The sequence below is a fragment of the Hemitrygon akajei genome, chromosome 13, assembly GCF_048418815.1.
Source record: "Hemitrygon akajei chromosome 13, sHemAka1.3, whole genome shotgun sequence".
NCBI lineage: Eukaryota > Metazoa > Chordata > Chondrichthyes > Myliobatiformes > Dasyatidae > Hemitrygon > Hemitrygon akajei.
Window position 1 is genome coordinate 88,016,626 of NC_133136.1, and position 18,103 is coordinate 88,034,728.

At 39.1% G+C, this 18,103-nt stretch overlaps 1 protein-coding gene across 1 annotated transcript in view; it reads right to left on the reverse strand.

Annotated features, from left to right (window-relative positions):
• LOC140738033 (stearoyl-CoA desaturase 5-like) overlaps positions 1-17,316 on the reverse strand; it is a 107,797-nt gene extending 90,481 nt beyond the window's left edge. Inside the window, exons 1-2 of the mRNA XM_073065012.1 lie at positions 16,988-17,316; positions 10,043-10,173 (exon numbers count right to left, since the gene is read on the reverse strand). Coding sequence (XP_072921113.1) covers positions 10,043-10,173; positions 16,988-17,144 — 288 coding nt within the window. The 5' untranslated portion in view covers positions 17,145-17,316. The remainder of the gene's footprint in view (positions 1-10,042; positions 10,174-16,987) is intronic.
• Positions 17,317-18,103: the final 787 nt, after the last annotated feature.

Consider the following 18,103-nt stretch of genomic DNA (forward strand, 5'->3'; position numbering starts at 1 on the left):
AACTAAGGTCCCCTAAACATGTTAGCCTTGCCATTTAGCTGGACTTCCGGTGGCTGTAATGGAGTAGGTTGCAGTAGCTACGTGCTCCGAAATTATTCGCTTACTTTGCTGTTTAAACCTATTTCAGTGAGAGCACCAGGAGTAGAAAACACTCTAGAAAAGATGTTACTTTAGAGACTTTGGCTGAAATGTCTCAACAAATGTCAAGAGAGACTCGAAAAACTGGATAAACTGGATGACTTGGAATCTAAGTTTGACTTGTTACAGAATTCCTTTGACCTGGTTAAATCTGAACTGAAAACGCTTAATCGGAAACTTGGAAGTATACAGCAGACTGTGAATGACCATGAAATCCGTATTAAACTACATGAAGAATCTCTGCCGGTGTTACAGAAGGATATCGAAGGTTTCAAGAAAATTTCTAAGGAACAACTTAAACAATACTGAAGAAACTGACAGATTTGGAGACTAGGAACCGAAGGTGCAATATCAGAATTCTTGGGCTTCCTGAAAAACTGGAAGGTAATCAATCTATCGATTTTTGTGCTCAAATGCTGAAAGATTTATTCCCTGATATATTATCAGAACTACCAAAATTTGAGCACGTTCGCCGAGTTACCCCGCCTAACTAGGATCCTGCCAAACCTCGCTCTATTATCATTCGCTTTTATAACTATCAGATTAAAGAACAGATCCTTCGTGAATCAAGAAAGAAACGCATATTACAATTTCGTGATCAACAGTTTCGGATTGTTCAAGATTATCCACCAGAAGTTTTAAGAGCTAGACAGGCTTTTAAAGAGGTCATGTCTTATCTTTTTAAGCTTGGCTGTCGCCTTTCTCTCAGAGATCCGTGTAAACTCAAGGTTACTACTTCTGATAATAAGGTTTCTTGGTTTACGAAGCCTGAAGAAGCTAAGAAATTTTTACATAGTCTCCATGCTTAAATTTAACCTTGAGTTGCTTTATGCTAAATATTTTAATTTCAGGTGTTCAATCAAGTAATTGGTGCTTTGTTGATAACAAGGTTTCTTGGTTTTACGAGGTTTTAACCATTTGTTTAAGTAACTGACGCCTTGTTATCTTTCAAACTATGCAAAATATGCAGGCAGACTGCATCCATTTTCTCTTTTGTTGTTTTCCGCCTTTATATGGGTCCTCTAATGTTACTTTTTCGCAGCTCTTTTTAAACAAAACGTTATATTCTGTCAGTGTTATTTTTATTTTTACCTTCCTTTTAGTAATTTGACTGAAAGTAATTATGTAGGGTATACATGTAGTAATTACTGAGGAATGAAACTATAGGGTGTTTTGCTTTACTTTAAATTCATTCAGATTTTTCCTATCTTTTGATTATTTATACACTTTTCGGTCTTTTACTGTTTTTCAATAGTATACAAAATTCTATTGCTGTTTTTTGATTTTTTCATTATTTTACATTTTGTCATTTTGTTTTTTTTTCTCCCTTGAATGCCTTAGTCATGTAGGAAGTTATCTAAACCACTTCCCTTTCTAATTATTTTTTATTTGTTTCTTTAATCCTTTTCTTTGTACCCGGTAAGTATATGTTGTTTTACTTATTGATTTTCTTTATTTTAGATTTTCCTTATTTGTCTTTCTTATTTACCGAGATTAATACTTATATTTTCCCATGGTTTTTTCTAGTAAATAGCGAACTTATTTACTTTGATATTTGGTTTTTGTATACATATATTTACAATCGTTTATTCAGCTCAGCTATACATATTTTTTTTTTGGAGCCACCGAAGTTTTGGGTTGGGTACGTTAGAATTAATCTTCAGCCTCCCTTGGTTGATTTCTCTCTTTTGGGGGGGGGGGGAGGTGAGGGGGGAGGGAGGGAAATAGGTTCTTCCAGAAAGCTGATTAGAAGTTTTTATTGTTTTATTTATTCGCTATCTAAATGTCTGTGATTACCTTTTATACATTACTAAAGGATACTTGATGGATTCTTTTATTAAAACTGAGTATATTAATGTGAAAGGTCTAAATAACCCTGTTAAGCGAAATAAGATTTTCTCTTATATCAGGAAACTTAAAACTCGTATAATCTTTCTCCAAGAAACCTATATTCGTAAAGATGATATTTCACGCTTTTTCAAAGGATGGAAGGGTATACATTTTCACTCACCCTCTCAATCAAGATCGAGAGGCGTCTCTATCTTGTTTGATTAGAATGTATCCTTTATTCAACATAATGTAATTTCTGATACAAATGGGCGCTTTGTTATTGTTTCGGGTAGTCTTGAAAATAAACTAATCGTATTTGCGAATGTATACGCTCCAAATACAGATGACTCCTTGTTCTTTGAACGTCTTTTCTCTTTTCTGCCTGATTTGAATCAGTATTCCTTAGTGATGGGTGGAGATTTTAATTTTTGGCTTGACCCTATATTAGATCGCTCTTCAAGTAAGACCCCTGTCACTAATAAATCAGCCCTACTTTTTAAATCTTTTCTATTTCAATGTGGTATTATCAACGTGTGGCGTTTTTTACACCCCCAAGAAAAGGAATATTCATATTTCTCTCAGGTTCATCATATGTACTCTCGGATTGACTACTTTTTTTATAGATAGAAACTTGCTTCCACTGGTTCGATCCTGTGATTATAAGGAGATTGCTTTGTCTGATCATGCACCTGTGCTTCTGGCTTTAAGATTACCTGTTTACTCTGTACCAAATAGAAGTTGGCATTTTAACTTATCATTGTTATCTGATAAAAAATTTTCTAAAGTTTTTGGAAAACCATATTACTTTTTTCTTTAAAGAAAATTTTAAAGGAGATACTGCTGGTACTATAGTTTGGGATACTTTTAAAGCATATATTCGTGGAGAAATTATCTCTTACTCTACCTATATAAAGAAAAAAGCTGATAAAGGTCTGACCTAGCAGCGATATTAAAAGATCTTGATCGAAAGTATGCCCTATCTCCAGATCCAAGTATATATAATAAGCGTATTGAAATCCAAGTATAATCTTCTGCTGACTTACCCAATTGAACGACAGCTGTTGAGAGATAAAACTCAACTTTACATTCATGGGGATAGAACAGGTAGTTTATTAGCCAATCGCTTAAAATCTTTTACAGTTAATCATCAAATCACAGAAAATTTTAAAGATAATGGTACTAAGATATCTGACCATTCTGAAATTAACAACGTATTTAAAGACTTTTTACCTTAAGTTGTATCAGTCTGACTCTTCTTTAGACGATACCTATATCAATGCTTTTTTCAGTAATATCAACATTCCTACATTGTCTGCTGATAGCCTAACACAGTTAGATCAGCCTATTTCCAATGAAGAAGTGGCTGAAGCTATACGTGCTTTACATTCTGGTAAGACCCCAGGAGGACCTGATGGCTTTCCTGGGGAGTTTTATAAAACTTTCACTACGTTACTTAAACGTTATTTATTATCCTCTGTTTTATCAGAGTTCTTTAAATCAGGTAATCTCCCTCAATCTTTTTATGAAGCTTTTATTTCTCTTATTCTTAAAAAAAATAAAAATCCAGCTGAATGTTCTTCATACAGACCGATCTCTTTATTAAATGTTGATGCAAAAATCTTATCCAAAATCTTAGCTTGAAGACTTGAAAATATTTTACCATTATATCACATGACCAGACAGGATTTATTAAAAATCGTTATTCACATTTTAATATACATCGGTTGTTGAATGTGATATATTCACCATCCAAAAAAATATTATCCTTAGATGCAGAAAAAAGCCTTCGATAGGATTGAGTGGAATTATCTTTTTAAGACCTTAGAAAAGTTTAATTTTGGGCCTAATTTTATTTGTTGGGTTAAATTAATTTACTTGTCTCCTACCGCTCAGGTTATTACTAACTCTCAAATTTCTAAGCCCTTTAAATTACAGCAGGGAACTAGACAAGGTTGCCCTCTTAGTCCTTTACTTTTTTGCTTTAGCTATAGAACCCTTAGCAATAGCATTTCCAGAATCTAAGGACATTTCTGGTATACTAAGGGAAAGTATGACTCATAAAATTTCATTATACGCTGATGATATTTTACTTTTTATCTCTAACACTGAAACTTCTTTACCTTCGGTTCTTTCTTTAATTTCCCAGTTTAGTTCTTTTTCAGGATCTAAGCTGAACTTACATAAAAGTGAGCTATTTCCTTTAAATGACCTAATGTCATCAAATGCCAAATTTCCGTTCAAAGTTGTTACAAGACAATTTACATATCTAGGTGTAACAATTACAAAAAACTTCAAGAATTTACTTAAAGAAAACTTAAAGCCCTTATTGAATTATGTGAAAAAGTCGCTTTCTAAATGGTCTCCTCTTTCTTTATCCCTAATTGGCCGAATTAATTTGATTAAAATGAAGATTCTCCCTAAATTTTTATATCTTTTTAAAATTTTTATATCTTTTTCAGGCCTTACCTATTTTTATTCCTAAGACCTACTTTGATTCTTTAGATTCAATTTTAACATCTTATATTTGGAATAATAAGTAAAAGTTATTTAAGTAAAGTTTACCTACTGTTACGAATGAGGAGCAACTCTGATGGGCAGGAGGGTACAGAATCGCCAATGCCCCCCCCCCCCTTTTGGAGAATCGCAAATCGCTACTATTCCGATGCTGTTATCAAAGGAAATGAGAGAGATAAACAGCTCATACAAATTTATGAGAGAGAGGCACAGCACAGGTTGGAATGTCTGCTATTGACAAAGAGAGAGATTACTGCTATTGTCTCTTGGAGAAGGAATCGTGTATTGTGTACTGTTCTATTCATTGAAACCCCTCAGGGGGCAACCAGAGTGGTCTGGTTGAGGGATTGCATCATCCCAACCTGACTGACATCTGAGACCCCGTGAGTGGGGATAAAAGTAGGGTCTGGGGAACACCCCTCAGACGCACCAGGAAAGACGCTACGAGACCGGTGGGGGTTTGTGTGTGTGTCCACCCTTGCCTGGGTGACAAGTCCTCCACGGAACGGTCTAGCTCAAGGACGGAGGGGTCATACGTAAATGGCCACAACAGTAACGCATCAAAGGATTAAGATCGTAAAAGGAAAGTCGGCAAGTTTATAGCTGTTACTGCTTTTTCTCTCCCCTCTCTCTCTCTCTCCAACAATTGCAACACAGTGATTAGCAACTACCGCAGCCTGCATGAACTGAACTGAACTTTATACTTCCATCGAACAATTCATTATCCCCTAGACAACGATAGAGCTTATTTCTTATTGATTATTATTATACCCGCACTTTTAGGTTTAGTACTGATGTCGTATATTATCTGTATATTTGCATTGATATTATTTTTGTGTATTTCTACTAATAAATACTGTTAAAAATAGTATCATCAGACTTCAACAGATACTCCTATCTTTGCTGGTAAGATACCCAGTTATGGGGTTCGTAACACTACAAAGAAATAAAGAGATGGGTGGATTAGCCCTACCCAATTTTAGGTTTTACTATTGGGCTGCCAATATAAGGAATGTTACTTTCTGGCTTTATTATATTTATCGTAAAGATTGCCCATCATGGGTCTCCTTAGAGGTTAATTCTGTAAAAAAAATTCCTCTATTGTCTCTCTTCTTGGATCATATTCTTCTTTTTCAGCAAATAAAATAACATAATTGTTAAGCAAACTTTAAGGATTTGGTCTCAATTTAGAAAATTTTTTGGTTTAGCGAATTTTTCATTATCATCTCCCATTCTCTTTAATTATTTTTTTTATCCCTTCCATGACTGATAAAGTCTTTAAGATTAGGATGAACTAGGTATTAAGTGTTTTTGGGACCTGTTTATCTCAGGATCTCTTGCTTCATTTGACCAATTGCCAACTAAATTTGCACTCCCAAAAACACATTTTTACAGATACCTTCAAATTAGAGATTTCTTACGTTTCCAATTAACTACTTTTCCTATAGGTCCTGATAAAAATTTACTGGACGATCTTTTAAATTTAAAACCTTTTGTTAATGGTTCTATTACCGGTATCTATAACTTGTTGATTGAATCTAGACAAGACTTTTTAGATAAAATTAAAAAAGCATGGGAGGATGACCTAAATTGTCAGATTTCTGATGATGGATGGAATAACATTCTTAAACGGGTTAATAAATCATCTTTCTGTGCTCGTCATTCTCTTCTACAATTTAAAGTGGTTCATAGAGCTTACATTTCTAAACAGAAGTTGTCCAGTTTTTATCCGAATGTTTCTCCACTTTGTAATAAATGCAACTCTGGGGATGCCTCTTTAATTCATATGTTTTGGTTTTGCCCTAAAATTGAAAAGTTTTGGCGGGAAATATTCCATATCTTCTCACAACTTTTTAGGGTCCGATTTGACCTAAATCCCCTTACTGCCTCTTGTTTGGTATTATTGCAGATGAAGATATAACTTTAAATACTTCTAACCTACAGGTTTTAGTTTTTACCTCTCTTTTAGCAAGGAGAGGAATCTTGCTTAAATGGAAGGAGTCTACCCCTCCTACACATCTTCAATGGCTACGTGATATTATGTCTTATTTAAATTTAGAAAAGATTCGCTGCTCAGTCTTAAATTCAAAACAATCTTTTAGTGATATCTGGGGACCTTTTCTAAATTACTTTTCCAATTTATAAAGTTTAACAGTGCACAGACTTTTATGTATATTTTTATCTTCTCTTAAGCGAATATGTTTTCTTTTCTAATTTATCCATTATCATCCATCAGCTTTTTTCTTTGGTAGTTGGTAGGGGGTTGACTTTTTTTAATGTAAAAAAATTTCTTTTATGATGTATGACCTATCTTTAAATTTTTGATTACAGAGTGGTATACCTTTATGTGTTATGCTATAACATTTTGATCAATTTTATCACAATATATGAATGTACATAAGTTATGTTGAGATGTATCTATGTGTTGCACTCTGTAAATCTTTTTCTTCTTCTGAATAAAAATATTGTAAAAAGAAAAAAGAAAGCTTTGCCATTTAATTCTGGCAGGAACATACAAACCTCATACACTCAAAATTTCACCTTTGAAGGCCTCCCATTTACTAAGCATCCCTTTGCTAGAAAACAACCCATCCCAGTTTATACTTGCCAGATCTTTTCTAATGGCATCAAAATTGGCCTTTCTCCAATTCAGAATCTCAACACAAGGACCAGATCTATCCTACTCCATAATCATCTTGAAACTAATGGAAATATGACCACTAGATCCAAAGTGTTCCCCTACATGCACTTCTATCTCCTAACTGGTCTCATTCCCTATTAGAATATACAGTATCTCACTCTCTGCTTGCGATCTCTATGTATTGATAAAAGAAATGTTCACGAACACATTTGACAAACTCTATCCCATCCAACCCTTCTACACTGTGGGAATCCCAGTCAGTATTTGCAAAGATAAATCACCCATTATCACAATTTTATTTTTCTCACGACGGTCTGCAATCGCTCTAGAAATCTGCTCCTTTAAATCCTGCTGACTACTGGGTGGTCTATAATATAATCTGATTAACACAGTCATCCCTTTCTTTTCTCATTTCAATGCATATAGCCTCAATAGACAAGCACTCCAGTCTGGCCTGTTTGAGCATATTCCCCCAGACTAGTAATGGCACCTTTCTCCTTTAATCTCTCCTGCTATTTCACATCTAAAACACCAGGATCCTGGTGGCTACTAATGGCTACAAAGTCTCACTAATGGCTACAATGGCTACAATTCCATGCTTTAAGCTCATCCACCTTTCCTACAATACTCCTTGCATACACAACTCAGAACATTAGTCCCACCATGCTTGACCATTTGATTTTTATCTCTGTATGTAGACTTAACAACACTTGCTCCCATATCCACTCCACTATCCTCCCGGGCACTCAGGTTCCCAACCCCATGCAATGTGTTTGAACTCTCCCCATAACTCAGTCTGAGTCCCAGCAACACCCTCAAATCCTCTCTACACCTCTTTCCAGCTTAATTACCTCATTGCATCAACTTTTTTAAAAGTCACATGCTATTTTAATAAGGCTGTTTTCCCAACTTCGTTCTTTAAGTAATCTTTGGGAATTGCATTGATAGTTTTATACTGCAGTTAGATGTCATCAGAAATAAGTGCCAATATCTCTTACAACATCCAACAGGAACTTCTAGTTACATTTGCTGAAAATTTAGATACCCAATTTTAGAATTCATATTCTACTTTCTATCATCAGATAATGGGGGGAAAGGAAGCAGCCTGAGCTCAACGTAGGGCAGAAGAATATGAGTAATTGCAAATAAACAGACTTACTGCTTGCAAGAGGGCCCAGAAAAGCAAACTCCCTCAAAGTGCTAGCCTGACCAAAATCAATTCCATTTTTCAGTTGTTTTTCCTCAATTAAAGAATTACAAGCGATCTGCCATATCGTAAAAGCAAAATATTAGAAGTTACATTCAAGCCACTGTATAAAAATATGAGGCTTCAAAAATCGAAAGCAATTTCTGACCATAATTTATAGTGGCCTTTCTTGACAATCTACTGTTTTTGAGGGCTTCTGCCAAGTTTTCACCATTTTTGTGACTGTGTGAAACATTTGTCTGTAGGAACACAACTATTGCTCCATAAAACAAAGCACACCGCAAGCTGCCCTGTTGGCAAATTCAAAGTATGCACAGTCATATATGCCCTCAAAAGACCTGTCAACAAGAGGTTTTACAGTAGAATGAGATTTCCATACAAAATTCTTCCCTTCTATTTTATTATCTCAAAATTAGAACATTTCAGGTCAGCATCACTAGTACAAACTGCTCAAGTGACAGCCATATTAAAAGATTCTAAAACGATTAGATGATTACTTAAAAATACCACCCAAAATACTACCCACTCATCCATTCTGTTAGTGTCAATATGGCTATAGGAGTATCCTAATATCAGAGTGTCTTAATTAAACTTCAGTAGAAATCCTAGATGTCAGTGGACATGTTTTACCAATATGGATATGCATATCCAACACTGAAGGGTTGTGAGACCTTTAGTGGATGTAGATGAATTTCTAAGCCTCTGCCTTTTATTTTTAGAACTATTGTTCAATAAAGGGAATTTAACAGAGAAAAACCAACTCTGGTTCAGAATTCTTATTCAGCTTTTTGATATAGAAATCAAATAAGGCAAAAGAGATATTAGTTAAATCTAAGCATTAAATGGATTGGGGTTTCTTCAGAAAAGCAACTAGTTAAAAATTCTGGGCAAAATGTTTAGTTTGTAAGTAAATTACTAAACAAGAGAATACAGATATCTAAGGTGTCATTATGATCACCCCTTAAACCAGACTTTCATGTCACCCTACCAAAACGTCATTTGATAATATTTTACATCGTGTTCCAAGGTATGTCCATAGTCATGCTTCATTACAAATTGCACTCAGTATCAACAAATTAGTTATTGATGCCTGTAAGTCAATTCACACAAGAACACAGCTCATTTGACAGCAGCACTTGTCTTGAAGTTTTAGTCATTTGAATTCAACTCAAGTGTAGCATAAACAGTGTGTAATTAATTGCCACATTATTTAACTTGAATCCCACTCACAGAACTAATTGTGACTCACCAGCTATTAAGTCTAGTCTCTTGCAGAATAAACTGTTTTTGTTACACATCCTATTCTTTCATGATTAACATATTAATATGTTACAGATTCATTGCCTATGGCATGCACCAACATCACATCCTAGATGGATTAAAGTTTACATTTTAATTGCTGACTACAAAGAATACTTCAGATCGCTGATATTAAACTCTACTGATCCAATAAAATACAAAGGACTGAATGAAATGGGTAACAGAATGTTTGCATGGAGCCAAAGTGATTAAATTCAGTGATTTTTTAAAATGCAAGTCAAGTTCAAATAAAACATGTAGAATATTTCATATTAAATAAAAATTAGATCAAAATGTATTTTTAGACTATTTGATTTAAATTCATTTCTACATAATAAATGTAAGTATATCCACAATTTAATGACCAAGATATTAATGCTAGATTTAAAACATTTTACAGTCAGAAGGGTCACCTGAAAAGCCATGGAGTTGGCAGCAGCCAAGAACATCCGTAGTGGCAGTTTTGCCTTGTAAGACCGATGGCTCCATAAACGATGTGCACCAGCTGTCACTCCGAGGGCCGTTATTAGAAAACAAATATAAGCTGTGGAGCAGAAAAGTGGGATTAATATCATGGCACTTTTTATCCCTATGCTCATGACTGCCTGCTGGGACATTCAGTAAAACAATGCGAGTCATGCAAGGATTTCCATGCATTCACTGTTATTCATCTCTTTAGTGAAATAATTGCTTCTTCACTCCTTAACCTCAAGCAGATAGATGCATGCCTGACCCAAGGGATAATTTCCAAATTATATTGCAAGCATGAAATTTTTGAGCAAAGTGTACACAATACTAAAACAAAACCAGGGAAATACGCAGCATGTCATGTAGCACCCATTAAAAAAAGACACACACAAATGCTGGAGGAACTTAGCAGGCCAGGCAGCATCCACTGAAGTGGACAGTCAACGTTTCGGGTCAAGGACGTTCTTCAGGACTGAAACATCAGTTCATTTCCATGCCTGACCCGCTAAGTTCTTCCAGCAGTTTGTGTGTCTCGCTTTGGATTTCCAGCATCTGCAGAATTTATTGTGTTTAGAAACAAGGCTGATTTGTCACCGCTTATTGAAGGCAGATGTTGATAAAATTCATCATCACCATGCCAGCAAAGACTCTGGCTACCCAAAGAAAAGATCTCAAACCTGGCACCATGCTCATGGCCTTCCTAGAAGCAGTCATCTATGCCCTCCTACAGACCTCTGGGACATGGACTCCTACAACAGGGCTCACTGGTGATTCAACGTACCTGACCATTGCTACTCAACACAATTATCCAAACCCAATGACTGGGCAAGTGATCAGCATCTTTTTCCAGGGCAACATTTCTGTCCCAAGTTACATTTAATCAGCTCAGATGACAAATTCATGGTCTATATTATACTTCCAAAACAGATAATCTATTCAGAGCTCTATCACAGCAAGAGACAAAGTTAGACAGAGGAAAAGATCCACCTCCTTCAAAAAATGGTAATAGTGCTACTGATTCTTGGGAACCCTGTGCAGTGACTACTCAAAGTGATGACACCAAGACTTCAGCACACAAACACACAATAAATGGCAGGAGGAAAACCCTGCCTTCTAAACCACCCATCCACCCACCCCAATATGTATCACCTAAAGCAGAGTCTGCAATTTCTATTTTGGCTTCATCCACTACCTCAGAACTCACAAAACTACAGCAGACACAATTACTAAACACTAACAAGGGGTTAATGCTCTAGGTGATTTTGCCTAATAGGGATACCTGTAATGTTTGTTTTTTCAGATTTTCCTTTAGATTTTCAATGTTTGCATTCCCTTTTAACCTAATTAAAATAAATAAAAGCACTTTGGGCTGGAAAACAGAACATAGAACAGTACAGTCAAGGAACAGGCCCTTTGGCCCACAATGCTGTACCAAACCAATTAAATTAGTTATCAAATGGCCAACTAGTAATTAATTAGATAATCAAATGATCAAACTAGTCTCTTCTGCCTACACAGTGTCCATGTTCTTCCATTTTCCTCACATTCATGTGCCTATCTCTTAAAAGTTGCTAATGTTTCTGTCTCTACCACCACCCCAGGCAGCTCATTCCAGGCACCCAACACTTAGCTTAAAAAAAACTTACCCCCTCATATCTCCTCTGAAAAATACCCCTCTCACCTTAAGTGCAGGCACCCAACAATCTGTAAACAATTTACCCCTCATAACCCCTCCGAAACTACCCCTTTCACCTTAATTGCACACCCATGGTATTAGATATTTCAACCCTTGGAAAAATTTTGATACTCTTGTCTACTCTTTCTATGCCTCTCATAATCTTATAAACCTCTACCAGATCTTGCCTCAGCCTGCACCGCTCCTAAGAAAACAACCTAAGTTTGTCCAACCTCTCGTTATAGCCCATGTCCTCTAATCCAGGCAACATCCTGTTAAAGTAACGCACACAAAATGCTGGTGGAACGCAGCAGGCCAGGCAGCATCTATAGGAAGAAGTACAGTTGACGTTTCAGGCTGAGACCCTTCGTCAGGACTAACTGAAAAAGATAGAGATTTGAAAGTAGGAGGGGGAGGGGGAAATCTGAAATGATAGAAGACAGGAAGAGGAGTGAAGCTAAGAGCTGGAAAGGTGATTGGCAAAAGGGATACACCGCTGGAGAAGGGAAAGGATCATGGGACAGGAGGTCTAAGGAGAAAGAAAGGCGGAGGGGAGCACCAGAGGGAGAATAGGCAAAGAGTATTTGTGAGAGGGGCAGAGAGAGAGTAAAAAGGAGGGGGGAATAAATAAATAAGGGATGGGGTAAGAAGGGGAGGGGGGCATTAACAGAAGTTAGAGAAATCAATGTTCATGCCATCAGGTTGGAGGCTACCCAGACGGAATATAAGGTGTTGTTCCTCCAACCTGAGTGTGGCTTCATCTTGACAGTAGAGGAGGCCATGGATAGACATATCAGAATGGGAATGGGACCTGGAATTAAAATGTGTGGCCACTGGGAGATCCTGCTTTCTCTGGCAGACAGAGCATTGGTGTTCAGCGAAACGGTCTCCCAGTCTGCGTCGGGTCTCACCAATATATAAAAGGCCGCACCGGACATCCTGGTAAACCTTTTCTGCACCCTCTCCCAAGCCTTGACATCCTTCCTGTAATGGGGTGACCAAACTGTACGCAAACTCCAGATACGGTCTGGAACAATCTATCTTTTAAAGTATCTCATGAGATAACACAGGATCATTTTTTCTAAATACCGGTAGTGAGGAGAGGTGGGGGGTGGTGGAGACAGTGCTAAAAATTTGTCTTGGGCATTTCTGCAAAAAAAGGCAACATAAAAGTGACACTTCCTCATTTTATTTCCTGTTGACTTCACAGATAAAGAAAATTAGTATAAAATAGGTTGCAAATTCAATAAGAAATTTTACTTTGCTCCAATAAAGCTGAACTTCATTCTCAATATGTCCGAAAATAGGAAGCATAATCCAGGATCTAACCAGTTAAGAAATAGTTTTAATGTCCATTGAGAGTAGGGGAGATTCAAACGAGAGGACATGATTTGAGAGTTAGGGGGCAAAAGTTTAAGGGAAACACGAGGGGGTATTTCCTTACTCAGAGAGTGATAGCTGTGTGGAATGAGCTTCCTGTAGAAGTAGTAGAGGCCAGTTCAGTTGTGTCATTTAAGGTAAAATTGGATAGGTATATGGATAGGAAAGGAGTGGAGGGTTATGGGCTGAGTGCGGGTAGGTGGGACTAGGTGAGATTAAGAGTTCGGCACGGACTAGGAGGGCCGGAATGGCCTGTTTCCGTGCTGTGATTGTTATATGGTTATATGGTTATGTGTTGGGAATATTGATTTTCCTTCTTTTCCCAAAGTTCATTTTCCCCCACATTGTTTTAAAGGTAACCATATGTGCAAAAGCAACTCATTATTTTCTTTATTCCCTAAAATTTGAAAAGATGTGAAAAAGTGATGGATGATATATACCTTAGGAACATTGGAGAGAAATCTGAACACAGAGATTCACATCCAAAAGATTTATCTGATATTACTGACAGCTAAATGTTGCAGCAAGCCTAGCAGGAAGAGTAAATTGAAAAAAGTAATAATCCTAATGTGGCTGAAATTCAATGCACTCTTATTCTTAAAATGTATAATATAAAGCGTTAGGAAAAATATGTAGAACTAAATATACTGCTTTCGTTGATTAAAGTATGTTGCTTGTTATGAGCTAAACAATGAACATCAGTTCCTAGATACCACCTATACTTTCATAATAGAATTTTACTGAATCTTTTCACTCTAATTTCTCTGTGGGCACAAAACCATATCGCACTCAACACTTAAGCAGAGGGATTATGTAATTGCTGTACATAAGACTATTTTTAAACTCATTTGAATTAGCAAGCCCCTAAATTTCTGCTTCTGCCATTGTGATCTAGTAATGGAATTTTATGGAAAGTCCCTGTACTTGTATGCACTAAATGTGCCTTGTTCTGTGTGTGACTGCTGGGACTGTACTGTGTTTTGAAACTTGGCCCCAGTGTAAGTAACGCTGTCTCGTTTGGCTGTATTCATGGTTGAACAACAATTGAATTTGAACCAGAACTTCACTGTGACTGACAAAAACAAGTTGACAACAAATGCAAATTAAAGTCACTAAACTAACTCATGCTCTGAACAACTCATTCCCTTTATGCAGTTTTAGGAAGTGGTATGCATAGGTTGTGCACAAGAAGTTAAGATTTACACAAAATTTGAACAAGACATACTTGTGCTCTGGTTTAAATGTGCAAATCATTCTTACTTATGCTGGCCACACTTTAGACAATATGGCCTCATCTGAAATTCTTGCTAAACCTCTACCTCTCATCCTGCTGTTCCCAAAAATCTCTGTCAAAGTTTTTAGTCAACCAATTTTTAATTGCTAGTTGTCTTTGACAACTACAATTTAATACTCAGCTATTAAGGACAATTTTTTCTGTCATGGCAGAGTGAATCACTGTGATAATGTTTTCAAGTTTATGGATTATGGGTTGATTCATTTATTTGTTCTCTTTTTGCACTACATATATATTTCTTATTATATAGTTTCTATCTTGTATTGCAATGTACTGCTGCTGCAAAATAACCCATTTAATGACATTTGCTAGTGTTATTAAACCTGATTCTAATCACTACTGTAGCCTATTGGAGAAGTTAATTTCTGTTTGTGTTGGTTATCTACACCTGTTATGACTTACCTAAAGCAATTTGGAGATGACAATAACTTCTGTGGACATCAAAGACAAGATCCCCGTGGTGGCAGTCACCTCTGCTAGCATCTTCTCATATGTCCTGTCAAATTCTGTTTGTTGATACTCTTGTGAACTGCCTTGGGGTGTTTTGAGTTATAAACACATGCTCTATAAATGCAACTTACTGTTTTTCATAAAATAAAGATTACTGCCATCACTTCCATTTGAATAAGGCTAGTTTTCAAAATAAATCTACAGAAAATTCTTGAAAAGAAAAAGAAATATCTTACATTTTAATTTGTCTTATTTCCTTCATTACAGCTGTTTCTGATTAAACATAGGCAGTTGCTTATAAACTTGGTGCTTTCAGTATTTGTTAAAAATCAACAATATCCATTATGACCAAAAAGGGTGACCAAGCTCATCGAATTCTCTTTAAAATTTTACTGGATAACTATGTCAATATGTTTTTATAACTTTAAATAGTGGATTTGTACTATTGGAAGGTTTAATTTTCTGCTTACCACTGGTACCTCTTATATTGCTTTGAATCAATGCATGTCCTGTTGACTTTCTGTATGTGAATGCATGCCTAAAGGCACTTAAGAGGCACAACAATTAAAGTTTGAATATCAGACAATTCAGATTTCAAACCCAAAATTCAAGACCTGCAACTTCCTTTTAGTTAAGGATAGTTTTATTTGGCTTTTAAGTTAACATTAGACAATTTGTTAAATTTCCATTAAACAGTTCATGCTAATTTAATCAACTTCAAGATTATCTAATAATTTATATCTTTAGACAAAACCTGCACTTGCTGCAGCTTGTGTAAAACAAATTATTCACTATTAATTCTGCAATAAAGGACAGCTGCAAATCTGTTCAGCTAAAGAAACACTGAATTCCTACATGTTATAGGAAGTTATTGTTATGTTATTTACCCAGACTGGGAATTCTGTCAGTCATAACTCTATGACTGACAATATTTTGACTCTCTTGATAGATTAAGACAAGATTACCTCAATGGAATTAAATTTATAACATTTCTTGACATCTGTATTTGCAGACTGAAATTAATCTGAATAGGGCAGCACCTTTCTCTCACTAATTATTTTCCCATCTCTTTAAAAATGCTGCTAGCCAAACCACCAGTCACCTTTAATATCCTGTGGCTCTACCTCAAATTTTGTTGGTTAACACTCCTGTAAAATGCCGTGGGAGCATTTACAGTACTGCATTAAGAAAGTGTTAAATAAACCCGAGTTATTTAAAGAGGGTCACAAACATTCAACATGCACTTTTAAGCAAATAACCATTTAAAATTGAATTAAGAATGTTTAATTATTCACATGATACCAGATTAAGCACTAATGCATTCCCTTTCCCTGACCAGACATTGATACTTATGGAAATCAAATCTGATGTGTCATTCTGTGAATGCAATTTCCCTGAGCCACTGCAGACTTTTACAGCAAGCACCGTGGTACAAACCATCAGTGCGATTAAAAACAACGTGTTATCATCACCACTGGTATCCAAATGCATGAAAATTCTTTAACCGTGCACAACAATTAGTCATTGTTACACTTGTGCATTCACCGATGCAGCTCTGCGCTCTCAGCAGCAGGTCGGGTGATTTTTTTTTTGAGAACTCAGGCTGCAGGGGTTTGGAAACCGGGGATAAAATAAGCGGGGCTGAAGAGGAATAAAGTTGGACCATCATGGGTCACGACTGCAAAGGGCCGAGTGGGGGACGGAAATGTCAGGGGCTGGGAGGCGAAGGGGGATACTGAAAGGACAGGCTTGGGGGGAAGGTAAGGGGACGAGTGTGAAATGGGGGGATTTGGGGCAAAGACAGCAGAGTTGAGGTCGGGTACTGATGAGACTGAGTGGCGGCTGGGGGTCGCCAGCGGTGTGGGGTACCCGTGTCCCGCCCTTCAGAGAATTAAGGGCGCCCGCTCGACCCGCAGTTTCCCCAGTACTACAGCAAGCATTCATTTCGGGGGCGACTTCGACATTTTACCCCAGCGGGCAAGTTTCACTGGAGGGAGTCTGGGCGCCGGGCCAACACCACTCGGACGGCGGGGAAGGATGCTGCGCCATCGGGGCGACTTCCCGCGGCCGGCCGGCCGGCCGCTCACTCACCCCAGAGCCAGGTCAGCGGCTGGGCGTACGGGACGAGGCTCAGCGAGTACACTGCGCCCAGGTGCAGCAAACTCATCAGCACGACGTTCCTCCAGACGATGCTGTGTGTGGGCCGGACCCCCGGCCGCCCACCGCCCGTCTTCTCCTCACGCTCCATGCCGGCCAGTGCGCCCGCCGTCTCACCTCGGCCCCAGCGCGCTCAGGCGGACAGAACGACGCGCGACGGCACAACGGGCATCTCGCGCCAGTGAGCGGAGCTCGGGACCCGGGACCCGACAGCCGGACGCCTTCTGGCAGCGCGCAGCCAATCAGAGACAGGCATCAGCGCGGCTCCACCTGTAGCGCCGACTGCAGCAACACCTTCCACGGCAGGGAACCGGAGCCGGGGGGGGCGTGCACCCGGACCGACAGACACCGGAGTATGGGGGGGGGGGCGTGCACCCGGACCGACAGACACCGGAGTATGGGGGGGGGGGCGTGCACCCGGACCGACAGACACCGGAGTATGGGGGGGGGGGCGTGCACCCGGACCGACAGACACCGGAGTATGGGGGGGGCGTGCACCCGGACCGACAGACACCGGAGTATGGGGGGGGGGGCGTGCACCCGGACCGACAGACACCGGAGTATGGGGGGGGGGGGGGCGTGCACCCGGACCGACAGACACCGGAGTATGGGGGGGGGGGGGGGGGGCGTGCACCCGGACCGACAGACACCGGAGTATGGGGGGGGCGTGCACCCGGACCGACAGACACCGGAGTATGGGGGGGGGGGGGCGTGCACCCGGACCGACAGACACCGGAGTATGGGGGGGGGCGTGCACCCGGACCGACAGACACCGGAGTATGGGGGGGGCGTGCACCCGGACCGACAGACACCGGAGTATGGGGGGGGCGTGCACCCGGACCGACAGACACCGGAGTATGGGGGGGGGGGGGGGGGGGGGCGTGCACCCGGACCGACAGACACCGGAGTATAGGGGGGGGGCGTGCACCCGGACCGACAGACACCGGAGTATAGGGGGGGGGGCGTGCACCCGGACCGACAGACACCGGAGTATAGGGGGGGGGGCGTGCACCCGGACCGACAGACACCGGAGTATGGGGGGGGGGGAAG